This window comes from Asparagus officinalis, chromosome 1 (genome assembly GCF_001876935.1).
Source record: "Asparagus officinalis chromosome 1, Aspof.V1, whole genome shotgun sequence".
Taxonomy (NCBI): Eukaryota; Viridiplantae; Streptophyta; class Magnoliopsida; order Asparagales; family Asparagaceae; genus Asparagus; species Asparagus officinalis.
The window spans coordinates 6281453-6295136 of NC_033794.1; the positions used below are offsets into that span (position 1 = coordinate 6281453).

At 36.9% G+C, this 13684-nt stretch overlaps 1 protein-coding gene across 1 annotated transcript; it reads left to right on the forward strand.

Annotated features, from left to right (window-relative positions):
* Nucleotides 2257-7961, forward strand: LOC109847367 (myosin heavy chain, clone 203-like). Its single transcript, XM_020416601.1, has 4 exons — nt 2257-2624; nt 2724-2769; nt 4106-4255; nt 5093-7961. The coding sequence occupies exons 3-4, from the start codon at nt 4162-4164 to the stop codon at nt 7567-7569; spliced, it is 2571 nt and encodes an 856-aa protein (XP_020272190.1). The 5' UTR covers nt 2257-2624; nt 2724-2769; nt 4106-4161; the 3' UTR covers nt 7570-7961.

Genomic DNA, 13684 nt, shown 5'->3' on the forward strand with positions numbered 1-13684 from the left:
TCTCAAGTCTATATTTCTCAATATATAAAGTCAATGAGTAATCATTGAACCTATCATCACTCATTTATTCCACAACGTACTCCTATTTAACTTCTTTGCATTAAGAACTCTTTTGAAAGTTACCTTAGACACATATAAAATCAGTACCATCTTCAAAACAAAATATGGAAAAAATAGTTTTCGGTTTAATTGCACATAGATACTATGTAATTTTACCTACTTTCCACATGTATTTGATTGCACTTAATACTTAACGTACCCAAAAGTTGCGATTTAATACTCTCGTTTATGCAAACGCGAGAGTTTCTCCCTAGAAGTTCTCTTGAGACACTCAAACACTAATTTTAAAACATTTTAAATCTTAATCTTAGTAAAATTTATTGTTATTTTAGAATAGAACTAGTGTAGTTTTAAAATAGAACTTTGATAGGTTTAATAATAGATTTAATAAAAAAATAAGCGTTAAAAAATGTTCTAAAGTTAGAGCATGAGTGTCACATGAGAATTTTCAAGAAAAATTCTGCTGTTTGCTTAACTATGGGCACTAAAGTGCAATTTTTAAAAACTTTAGAGCATTTAAGTGTGACCAAATACAAATGAGAGTCCATATGTGCAAAATAGGTGAAATTATAAGGTGTTAAGTGCAACGAAGCCAATTCTATACAGGGTGGGGGTCTTATTATTCTCTGACCAAAGTGGGGTCACGTGACACCACTTTGGTATATGTAGATATCAGCCATTGATATGTTGTGAGTTCTGCTTGGAGCGGCTCAAGGCCTGCTACATGCTGGTGGTTAATTTACGATCTCAGATTTCTAGATTTTGTTTAGAATAACGGAAGAAGTTCTTCCCTAGCTTATGCGTCTCTAGTTTCTGATGATGTTCTAGCTAGTTATTATTCTCGATCCCCCAGTTTGTGGAGGGTCCTCATTTAAAGGGGTAAAAAGCTCCAGTAAACTGATCATTTGGACTTTGAGATGCACGACAAGTTCCCCTGCTGATTTTGACACTTGACCACACAAACCCGTCTTCTTCATGGTGCACCTAAAAGTGGGATGTAAGCTACTCGTGCTTCTATTCATGGCTAACACTATGATGGTTTGCAAGGAAAAAGAGAGAAGGAACCTTTATTGATAGCCACAATTTAGTGGAAGCGAGTGAAAGGCCCACAGGTCAAAAGTAGGTCCTTATGAAGAGCTAATAAAAGTTGGATTGACGCAATTATTGGACCATGACGAAGTCTTTTCAATATATATATATATTATATATATATATGAGAAAAATGAGTTATACTTGCGCTACCAAGGATTCCTTGGTAACGTTGCATGTGGACACAATCTTGTCATTACATCACACCTTGAGATTGCCGAGCCCTCACCAATTCCAAGGTGTTAGCATGTATGGACAGCATGTGCTCCACATCACTACCAAGTATTCCTTGGCCCAAGTTATACCCTATATTCCTCCTATATATATATATATTATATATTTAATATATTATATATATATATATATATTATATATATAATAGAGAGAGAAGAAAGAAAATACGAGTGTGTATACTTGGTATTAAGCCATAAATTTGTGTTGTTTAGTAGTCGATGTATCACATCCTCCTATCAAACTCACTACCCATTGTGAATGTGGTCCCATATTTGCAATGAGTTGAGGGCGGATGTAACACAATCACTACAAGCATTAAGATTTTTATGCTTTGCTACCAAACATACTCATATTGCCTCATATAAATATATTATATTATATATATATATATATATATATATATATATATATATATATATATAAGAAAATATGGCGTATTGCCTTCTTTGCGTTACAAAGCACAAAAAGTTCCTTGCTTGATAGTGAGGTGACATAATCCTGTCAGTCATTTCGTTCACTCATTCAATATGATTGATATCCTCATGTACTCTCCAACCCATGCTGATGTTGGCTCCCCGTCCTATTTCAATGAGTGGCAGGGCGCATTGTTACCACGTCACTATAATAAACCATAAAAATTTATACTGGTATCAAGCATACCAATATATTCTCTCTCTTTCTATATATATATATATATATATATATTATATATATATATATATAATTAAAAATGTTACATGCAGAAAACTAGCTCCTTATTTTCTAAAATGAAGCCTTACTATTTCTCGTTCTACTTATTTTATCACCAGATGGAATCCCACCGGGATCTCCTTCTTCGCGCTTATCATCCTGTCTCGTGCGCATGCGCGAGGGAGTGGGACCCACGTCTCAGTTTTGGCGGGAACTGCGTGTAAAAGGTCGGCGTGACACCGCGACGTGCGACCGACTAACGGGCGGTAGCTTAACCGGGGGAGGTGACCGTACCGCAACAAGATCCCTTCTGAATCTCGGTGCCTTCTTCTGTCCTCCCCCTGACCCCGAATTCATCGCGTCCAGACCACGGACAACGCGGCAGTCTGAGACAAACAGCGAATCACCAAGTGGCATCCTCGTAAATAAATCAACATGAAAAGGGCAAATACATCGCATTAGATTCCAAAAATATAATCCTTGTGTGGCCTCCCCCTCCCCCTCCTCTCTCCTCCACCCAGAACCTCCCAGCAAAACTTTAACCGCTCCAGGTTGTGCTTCATTCTTTTTTATATTATTTATTTATTTTGCCAACTATTTTAGTCCTTCAAATTCCGTTGTCTAATTGTCAACTTCAATTAAAATTTCAGATCTTTGATTCTCTGAAGATTGAAACGGATGCAGAGAGGAATTCAGGTGAGCTTCGGTTTTTCTCCAATCAGCTGGATCTTGTTGTAGTTGAGTGTGATTTGATCGGAACAGCTCTGTACTTCAAAATTTTTTTTTTTTGTGATTTTGAATCCGTGTTCTTTTTTCATGTTTTTAATTGCTTTGTGTGTGTGTGTTTCTACTTACTATTCTTGTTTGAACTTTGGTCCTAATTTCTGATTTTGATCATATCCTCCATATCATTTTTCGAATTGAAAATGGAAATTTGAATGTTAAAGGATTCAGTTACAGGTTACGGAAAATTAGATCTAATTCTAAACAGGAAACCTGAAGAGAGATTTAAGTTTTTTGAACATAGTTAGTTGAGGTTGTATAAGTCAACTCAATGATAACTCGTTAAAAGTTTCTTTGATTGTAAACTTTAGTTGTTTATGATGTATCGGTATTATCCTTTTGAAAAAAAGTTGCTTTACCCCCCTTCTTTATTTTTTTCCCCCTTCCAAAAATGGTTATAAATGGAGGATAAAAGGCTCTATGATCTTTAGTTTGTTGATTTTACAAGCAAAGACAATTTTCTGAAATATGGGGTGATCATGCCTTAACTCATGCCTTAACTCATGCCTTTCAGATTCTTGTTATTTTATTAGATTCCTATATAGGATAATTCCACCTTCTTTGCCTTTTTTTATATAGAATCATGTCAAAAATATTTGATGAGTTCTTGGAGCAGTCCAATTCAGTCTTGCCGTAATGTGTTGTTATTCTATTCTTCCAGGATTAGCTGAATGAAAATTGTGCAAAAGCGAGCAGCCAAATTTTTTTCTTAATTGAAATCCAACTATTCAGTTCAAGTTCAGTAATGCACAGATCAGACTGATTCTAATAACACAGTGAAGATTCGACAACTGCAATAGAGAAATATTACTATAAAAAAATGTATAGACTTGGTCAATTGTAAGTTGCTAATGCTTGAGAATAGTTCTCATTGACAAGTAGGGTAATTGCTTAGAATTTTCTTTACCCTGCGCCGAACTCATTGGGAATCAGTCAACCTGCAAATGTCTTGAATTGATGAGCATTCTGTTGGTAACAAAATGTGATAAGGAAATAAATGACACTTAAGGGATTTTCAGATTTTGAGGTGGAAGGACAAAAGGCAGAAAAAATATTGTTTAGATGAACCCTTGACATCATATATTTGCAAAGTATAATAACTTAATAATGATGTTTCGATATTGTAATCTGCAAAACAATTATCTGAGCAAAATATCCTTTAGCAGATGCTGTTTATGTACCTTTACTTTTATTGCTTGCATGATCCTGATCTTGCGCATGTTGTTGATGCTCACGGTGTATTGTGCAGAAACTTTCATTTAGATGAAGGTTTAAAAGAAGCTTCGTCGAATATAGTTCGTTGAGATGAAGAAAAAACACAGATTAGATAAACTCTTGCATTCAGTCTTTGGCAACCACAGTGATGACGAGAATTCTGAAGCTCTGCCAAATAGGGAAGGTAATGGTCTTTCCTAAAGTTTCCCTTTTTGTGTTCAAAACTTATTCGACAGAATACTTTTGGCTAGGAGTCGATGCATGCAATTCCTTGACTTGATGCTTCCATAATATGCTGTTTACACTTAGTCACATACCTGTAACATGGTCTAGTTACAAGGTTTAGTGCTTCACCAGATCAGGTTTCTATTGTTACTCCAAGTGTTCGTGTTGAAAAGTACGCATATGTATATTAGCATAATACAAAGATTATATTTAAATTTTTTGGAAGCATAAATGACTGTCGAATTTAATTTATTATTCTCGGTTTATTAAGAATGGGACACTTGATATATCTCTCTGCGCTTAACATAAGCATGATGTGACAAAATCCACTTTAAGGTATCATTCTTATTTAAGACTTGTCAAAACTCACTCTACTTTAAAGGTTAAGCTGTTTTGTACTTTCACTTGGAAATAATGGGGGTCAGTAAATATATCAAGGACCACTTCATCCAAAAGTTTAAACTGTTGAGTTGCAAACTAGCAATATATATCAAGCTAATTTAATTATTGACAGAGCTTATGGCACATAAGGGCTATTGTATCTGTTTCTAAATTAATGCCACTTACTATTTTTTCCCCAGTCAGCTTATCTCAGTAGGATCTCTGTAAGACCTCAAGGACAGGTTAGACAACAAAGCAACTAGAGTCATACTACATTGCTTATGCTTCTTTTTTTTGTGAAATGATTACTAGAAGTTGATATTGCTTTTGAGTTCACTGTAGATATCATGTAGCATCAAATCAATGAATATTCTTATTTTAGTGCATAACTTTCTTTTGCATCTTTTTACTGCAGAAATTGATAAGAATGTGGAGAAAATACTAAAGATGCTACAGACTCAAGAGAGTGGTTCAATTTCATCTGAGAGTTCATTCGACAAGTTTGAACTAGCTTCTCTTATTGATGGTTTTCACAAAAGGTACCAAGTTGTCCAGTGCCGCTATGATCAATTGATCGGGAAACTAAAGAAAGAAATTCGTTCAGAAAGCAATGACAATGGAAGCTTTTCAGTTGACTTCACCTCATCTGATTCAGAAGATTCAGATTCAGGATCAGAGGAGCTTTCTGATAAAGGGAAGCTTGAGAATATGAAGATGAAAAATGTTGAGCTTGAGACTATGATTATTGAGATGAGTGCAAAGCTTAAAGCGGAAAACACTTCAGCAGCTGAATTAACTGAACATGCTAAGCTCTTGCGAGCTGAAATGGATCTTCTGAGAACTGAATTAGAGGCTTCACGGAAGAAGGAAGAAGATATGAATCAAAAGGCACAAAATTTATACGAGGAAAATGACTCTCTGAGATCAGAAAATGCTGAAGCTTTTTGCAAGATTCATGAGGCAAACAAATCATTAAAAGAGTTTCAATTTGAACTCAATCACATAAAATATGAAATGGATAGAGTTAAGTCTGAAAATAATACCTTGAAGGAGGATTTGGAAAGAACATCGAATGAAGTTGCTAGTTTAAACCAGCAACTGATATCTACAAATGAAGAAAAAGAAGCTTTGAGATCGGGGAACTTTGAATTTTTGAGGAGGATAGAGGAGGCAGAGAAAGCTTTAGCAGCTCTCAGAGACGACGCTGACCAGAAGCTTAAATTAGTTGAAGAGTTGACATCACAGAATACTCATTTGACTTCTGAGAATGAGGAACTGAAGCATAGGCTGGATTCAGATCTTACAGACAAAATACAGCCGGCTGAAAAGGCAATTGATGATCTTAAAGCTGGGGGAGAACAGCAAGGAAATGATACATCTCAGCTGCAAGAAAAAAGCAATGATCTGACTCTTGAATTGGAAGTAATCAATTTCCAGCTGCATGATTTAAACAGAGAACTTAGTGCTGCAAAGGAGGAAAAGAATGCATGGTCTTTGGAAGTTTCTGAGATTCTAACCAAGTTAAAGCAATCAGAGAGTAAACGGGAAGAGCTTGAAAATGAGAGAGCACACTTGAGAGAGAAAATTTCCACATTGCATCAGTATCAGAGTAAGGTTCAGGAGGCTGAGAAGATCATAGATGATCTCAAGGGCAAAGTGGAGCAGCTTACAGCTGATAATTCTCAATTGAAGACTAATGTTGGTGATCTGAGTGTTGAGCTTGAAGCATCCAAGCTCCAGTTGATTGATACAAATAAAACTGAAATGCGAAACTTAGAAGTAAGCAGCCTACAGCAAGCAGAAACAGAAGTGAGAAACTTAGAAAATGATGAGATACTAATGGCTGAGGTGAATTCTATGCTACATAGAAGCTTGCATGAGGCTGAGCTTAATGATTTAAGCCTTGAAATGGAAGCAGTCACTCCCCAGTTAATTGATCTAAACAAAGTAACTGAAGCCTCAGAGGAAGAAAATACTTCGTTGACCTCAGAAATTGAAACACTGAAGGTTGAATTAGGAAAGCTGCAAGAAGCGAATGCCATTCTTGAGCAAAAGCAAAAGGAGCTTCGGCATCAGAAAATTCATCTGGAAGAAAAACTAGGGGAGAAGGAGAAAGAGAGAAGCGATCTCCAAGAAAGTTACAAGGATGTCTTAAAGAAACTTGAACTCACCATAAAAGAGAAGGCAGATAAAGAGAGAGAAAACACAAAACTGTACAAAAGAGCCGAGAATTTCGAAGTTCAGCTCCGCTTGTCTAACCAAATGATTAAGATCACAGAAACAGAATGCAATGAGAAAATAGAAGAGTATAAACAAGCAATGGAAGAAATGGTAGAAGATCGCAAAGAAATGGAAGATCATATGCTGAAAATATGTATAAAGATGAATCACTTGGAAAACGAGCTCAGGCACTTCAAAGGATTTGCAGAGTATGGGATTCCAGATTTAATCAGACGATACAATGAGCTCGATTCTGCTTTCGTAATTAACAGCAGTGACACCTTAAAGAAGATACATATGTTTAGTGAAGAGATAAAGGTAATGAAGAAGTGGGTCATAGAGATGAAGAATGAGAAACAAGAGCTTTTAGTTAGGGTGAAGTACCAAGAAGGGATTATCACTATAATGAAAGATGAAATGGAGAGCATTGTCGATAAGTTAGTTAATAAGGAGAAAGAGGTATCTATCCTCAGAGCACATGTAATTGAGTCTGAGGAGAGGATGAAAGTGTTAGAGGAGATGCTGAGGGATAGGAAAAAGGAGGAATTAGATAAAGATGAAGCAAAAAGAGAGGCTATAAGGCAATTGTGTCTGCTGATTGATTATCACCGTGAAAACAACGATCATCTCTGCAAATACCTCTCATCGGTGCTCAAAAGTAAAAGGCGGTGAGCTTCATTTTTGTTACTCATCTCTTACTTCAACTTCGTTCCATGTTTGTATTCGACGTGTACAGAAGGACGGAGAGACTCGTCTCTATTAGATAAGCCTGGAAGCTGTGAGCTCCAATAAGCTTCTGTATCTGAGTTTGTTTATAACTGTAATTTGCTAATAATTAGATTGTGGGTATTATAGAAAGTATAGCAATTTGTTGAGTCAAAGGTTACACTGGGAAGTTTCATTTTCATCAGTATCTGAGGATGGGCAGCTTGTTGCATTGTATATTAACAGAACAAAAATATATATCAGGTGATGGTTCCAGACATAGGAGGAAATTTTAGTGCCTCCTGGTTATGTATTTTGTATGCCTTGAAATGATGCAGAACAATGTTTTTCTTTGTTTAGGTGGTGTTGTGTATTCAGCTTGTCGTTTTCTACTTCTTCTTGATCTATGTACTAGGTTTATATATCCATTTTTTTTATCAGGCTGCGAAATCAGTCGATTGCAAAGGTCTTATATATAAATATTGTAGGACCGCAGTGCAAGTTGATAAATAAAGGAGCATAATTTACTATCTGAGCTATTCTTAGGGTGTATTTGGCAGTATCAAAATAAAACCAGGCTGGAGTGATTTATTTTTTCAGTAGCCATAGTTGGTCCGTGTAAAGATTGGTCCCAAAAAAAAAAAAAAGTCTAAGGGCCAAAATTTGAAGTACCAGTTCAACTTTGGCGAGTATTTGCCAAACCAAACAGCAAAGTTTTGGATTGAGGTCGTACCAACTGAACCATGTTTTGCGTAGTTGCGAAAACACATCCAGAACATGAATCAGAGCTTAACCAGCAGCATGACTCTTGATTTTCCAAACCTTTATTTACTGTCGTCTTAATCTTGAGGTAATTAGCAAATTTAATGCCAGATTACATTACTACGAGTTTATTAGATTTCACAGGTTTACTGAACCCAGTTGTAACATGTGGAGGTTCTTTTGGCTGATTAGCACAAATCTATCTAAACGTTTCCTGTGTTTTGCCCATATTTCCCAGCATTTTAGTGCCCAAAGCAAAACAGAAAACTACTTTGAAAACGGGAAATGTTGGTTGTTACTTGCCCACGATAAAATGAGCATGCAAACTGAGTTTTTTTTTTAATTTAATTTATCTAAGAAAAGAGTATGCAAACCAAGTGTAAGGGTAAAACATAGAAACTGAGATCAGTATCACACAGAAAACAGAGGAAAACACAAGCACACACAATTTCACGTAGTTCGGAGGAAAAGTCCTTTTGTCCATTCACATTGACAGCAACAAATGATCACACTAATTCAAAAAAGAGACGCAACAGAAAAGATTTCGCAAAACCCTTTCTCATACATGACAGACCTCATCACCACAGATCAACCCCCAGGCTTGGTGGAAATAAACCCTATATCACTGGGATCGTTTCGTTTCTCAATACCAAATCCCAAAAATACCCTTCAACAAGTTCGAGTACAGTTAATAAACAAGTCTGAATTAATACGTAGAACTTGCTCTGAACCACGTATGACTTGCTTATATAGCTAGGTCAAACTCGCAGTCGTGCAATAAAGTAATATCACCCTTCCTGATGAGGCTCACATCTTATCCTTCTATTAGACGAGTAATTAAACTCAAAACCATTATATGATTTTATCATTAAAACACTCACAAGCGAAAATATGTATTTAGTTCCAAGTAACAGCTAATCAAAGCAAAATGTTAATGAGAGATTTCAGTCGGTCTCTGCAATCTACAAAAGATCAATAGCGCTAATACCATCCCCCTAAAACTAGTATGCATCCCGAAAATTTGTTACTTGTGAAAATTTGTTTAGTCTTTGAAACCTGGAGAACACTAAAAGCAAATAATATTAATTTAGATTATCATAACATGTATATTTTTATAATTAGCTGTAAACTTTTCAAAAATTCTGTGCGTTTTAGGGAAATTCACTATGCTAATTGGCCAAACCACACGATTCGAAATATGTATAATGAAAGATCAACAGCTGAACAAGGAAGCAAACCAGCGATATATGAGATTTAACAAAATTCATCCCAAACGTGGGCTACATCCTCGGCTGAGCAGAATCCTCAGTAACTCACTAGATCTTCACCGAGTCTCTACAATCTCGACCTTTCTCTCTTAAGAAATCCTGGAAGATTTATTTCAAAATTTTCTACAGGCAGCTTTTATGTTTTAAGTTTTCTCATCTCTACAGGAAAAAGTAACCTGAATTCATATTCACCATAGCAAGAGTAAGATCGAAGATGGGGCTTTAAGTTCCTTCACACTACAAACATCTAGAACTGGTGACTGAAGGGATCTCCACATAATAACACGGTATCGTGTAAAATCACATGATCGTCAAACTCAAAGTAGGAGAGAATTCATCAAACAAATTGCAAAGTTCAAATTTGAGAGCTGTCACAAAATATACATCTATTGATCAAACGAATTGCTAAGCTCAAATTTCAGGGCTGTCACAAAATGTACATTTTTAGATCATGAAATGTCTATACTAAAATTTTGTGATTTCTGATCCTCATGAATTCTTGGAATACGTTGATTGTAAGGAATAGTTTCACCCATAGATATTAGCTCCCCCAAATCAAACCAGTAAGTTGAGATAGACCCCTCTATTCAGTTGAGGTTACAAATAAGAAATAATACGTTTTTACGCTGAATCGACTGTTATGTCCCTCTCCTTATTCTCCTAGACTCATTATCCTCTTCCCCAATAATGGTCCCCTCCTCTCCATCAATTGCTCTTTTTTTCTTTTAAACTCTATAAAAGCCCATGAAGATCCTCCATGCTCATCCATTCTTCATTTTTCAAAGTCTATCCTATATCGTCTTCAGGTCTACAATGGAGCTTACAATTTTGTGAGTTGTAATGCAAGATTAGAACAAGCAAGCAATGGGAGAACAAAAGACTCCAGTTCCACGGCTGCCCGCAATATAGGAATTCATTATTCGAGGGTTGCAAGTATTTTGCTTGGATTGATGACAACAAAAGTCTAATGTGGAATTGTCTAAAGAAATCAAATTTGCTGGGGGAAGAAGTAATATGAGGTGCTGTTCTTGACGAAGATCCTTTTGGTTGTATTAGGAGTTTTGAATTTAAGTAAAATGTTAGTTGATCGTCAAAATTTGTAGCTTGTAAGCATTGGACGTATTTGACTCCCTTGGCCAAAACTGTAATTGCACAACACTAATTGCCCTCAACCCAACCCTAGTTAGAGTATTTGAATGGCTATACTAACAAAGGGATCTATTTGAACTGGCTTATACGATTTGGGAGAGGTAACAGCTGTTATGATGATTTGAGTGAGAGATATCTAAAATTCTAAGTTAAACCACGATATCATTACACTGGAAGTACAAAGATAAATCTTTGCAAGGCAATTCATCAAACACATTGTGAGCGTGTAACTCTAAACAAAGAAATACATTCGCTGAAGATTACAAGAAAAAGACTTGAAAAATATTTAAAAAAAAACGAAGTTCCAAGTACAAATATACCTCTCTGACGCAGAGGTGAAGTCTGCAGGCACTTTAATTGGGAGTTTTCTAATTCCTTCCATTTTCCTCTTCCAACCGGATTAGATACCTATACTCACCCCAAATCTTAGACAGTTTACAGAAACTGTTATTGTAGGCTGTCTAAAAATCACAATGGATAGCTAATCCCTATCAAGCCCTGATAATGGAAGTTACTTACAATCATGACGACTTTCTAATTCACTGCTACCGACACAACTCGTGCAAATCTATACAAGGCCTCATCTCTGAGAATGATTTATCTGTATTGTGCGACACAGATGTACATTTATATTAGCAAATATTAGAGATTGCTGATACAGTGTTAATGATTTCAGAAAAAAGTTTGGGCTTAGTTCGTGAGTCGCTTTAGGATAAGACAGCTGGGCCAAATATCATCTTCAAAACACTATGGATGTTGATTCCCGTCAGCATCATAACGAGCTACAATCAAATAGCTTTCGGAGTCGACAGTCGAAAAGGGGCAAATAGCGAGACTAATCACACATACCGATATATTACATTTGACGACACTCGACAGTGATTAAAACCTATTCAGTGCTCTCACGATTCCGTGGTGAGAGATACCATTGACGACCTCATATTTAATACAGGCAAAGACAAGAAAACATGAGCCTTTGACAATTGTCATGCATCGAATTTACTAAATGACAACAACTCTATCCAAAGTAGAATTTTAATTCTTCGTTCTCTCTAAATTCAAACAACAATTGTGCGGTTCTCCAATCGATATGTCTAACTTGCAACGCAAGTTTCAGTCACCAAACGCGCCACACATAACGTGCGTTCTCATAGATTCAACTACGGTGTCCCAACTCTGAGCAGAGTTGGTAGCTTCAACGCATCCCGCTGTCTGTCGTAATCTCTAACAGAGATTTACTTTCATCTCAAGCTTTGGACTCAGAATTAGCCAATAAACGCCAAACTGAGCGTTTTGACTTGTTCAAACGGCAAGTGTCGAACGGCCTCAAACCTTATCCTTTCTGAAGGGATTCATCGCCCATCAAAAGAGCGAAATTAGGAGTTTGTTAACTCACAGTCCAACCATAAAATAACAACCTTCTTCAAATTGAATGTAAGGCCTACTCTGTGGCCGGCTGCATTAGATTGTATCAATCGTTTTCTGAGTCAAAAACGCAAAGAGTTGAGGGGGAGCTGTATCAAAACAACCAAGCGTCAACAAATCTTTTCATGCATTGCAGATTCTGCAAGGAAGAGTAATCTTCGGGAGATAGACTAGCAACGTTCAAGTTAATCTCATAATCCGAGTATCCCTTTAATCAAAGGTATATTCACTTGCAGTAATTACGATTTATCGGTTCAAACTCTGTTAAGTAGTTTTAAACTATCTATTCTTGTAATCGTTCAAGAGTTCTTATTAGATTGCACGACCAACGTTAATCAACAATCAACCAGACATTCGTTTCAAACAACTCTTATCGATTCTTTAATCTGTTTCAGAGTTTTTAACACTCTTTAGTAGTTCTTAACCGAATTCATTCAAGCACTCAATTGTTCCAGTCAGAAGCTAGTTCGGTATCGTCAACGAGAGAAATTCGACTGCCGTCGATAGAGGAACGCTCCTACCGTACCAAGAAGAATCCAGTTTTAAAAAAGGGAGAATCAAATTCAATTCTCCTCTTTAAATCGGAATGCCAATTTGTCAACGATTTTATTAGACTACAAATCAAAATTCCTTGTTTTTTACATCATATTCCAAGCAAACAAAAGATGCCGACTTCCTGGGACAGCTTCTTCTGAGAGGAAAGTGGTGTCGCCAATCCAGGTTTCACTCCGTATACATATACCTACGGTCGAAAACCCTCGTCGTAGAGTTCTACCAAGCCAAGCTAAGTCCTATCCTCTTGGGTCTTAGCCAAAAGTAGCGTATCCAAGGACTTCACGGATGTCAACACTCTCTGCTGAATATTCAAAGAAAGCTCTCTATCTTGGCCAGACCTTAAACTCGCCTAATTGCGAGTGAGATTCCTCCCCGATCAATACTGCAAAAATACGGTACACAAGAGGACTATGTCGTGAGGATATTCAACAACCGCGACGACCATGCCCGGCCACGCCTTAAAAGCTCAAGGACAAAATGACTTCGACGAAAGAGACTTTACTGGCGAGCATACTTGATCGCGCAAGCAACTAACTGCCAACGCATAAAAACTCTTTTGAGCTGTCCGAATTTCTTTCTGCTCACACGGCACAATTCCGTAGGTCAATGAAACTCGACTTGCTCGGTTAATTTCAACTAAAACGACACCGATCAGTTCGCGCAGGTTTGTTCATCATAGAAGCACTAATAGGTGGTCCAAACTGTGACATCAATGGCACTTCATCATATCAAACGACAGCCACAGACCGATAGCTTCCCGAGTCAAAACATTACCTCAAGGTCTGTTCAATCAAATAAAGACCCAAGTAGTTGGTTCAATCAAACCCGACCAGGGGTCTGCGTCACAACAAAGTACTCCACAAGTGTGCGTTCAAATCAAACCCGCCTCTAGGAGTCTGAGTTATTCAACATAATCTCTCTCG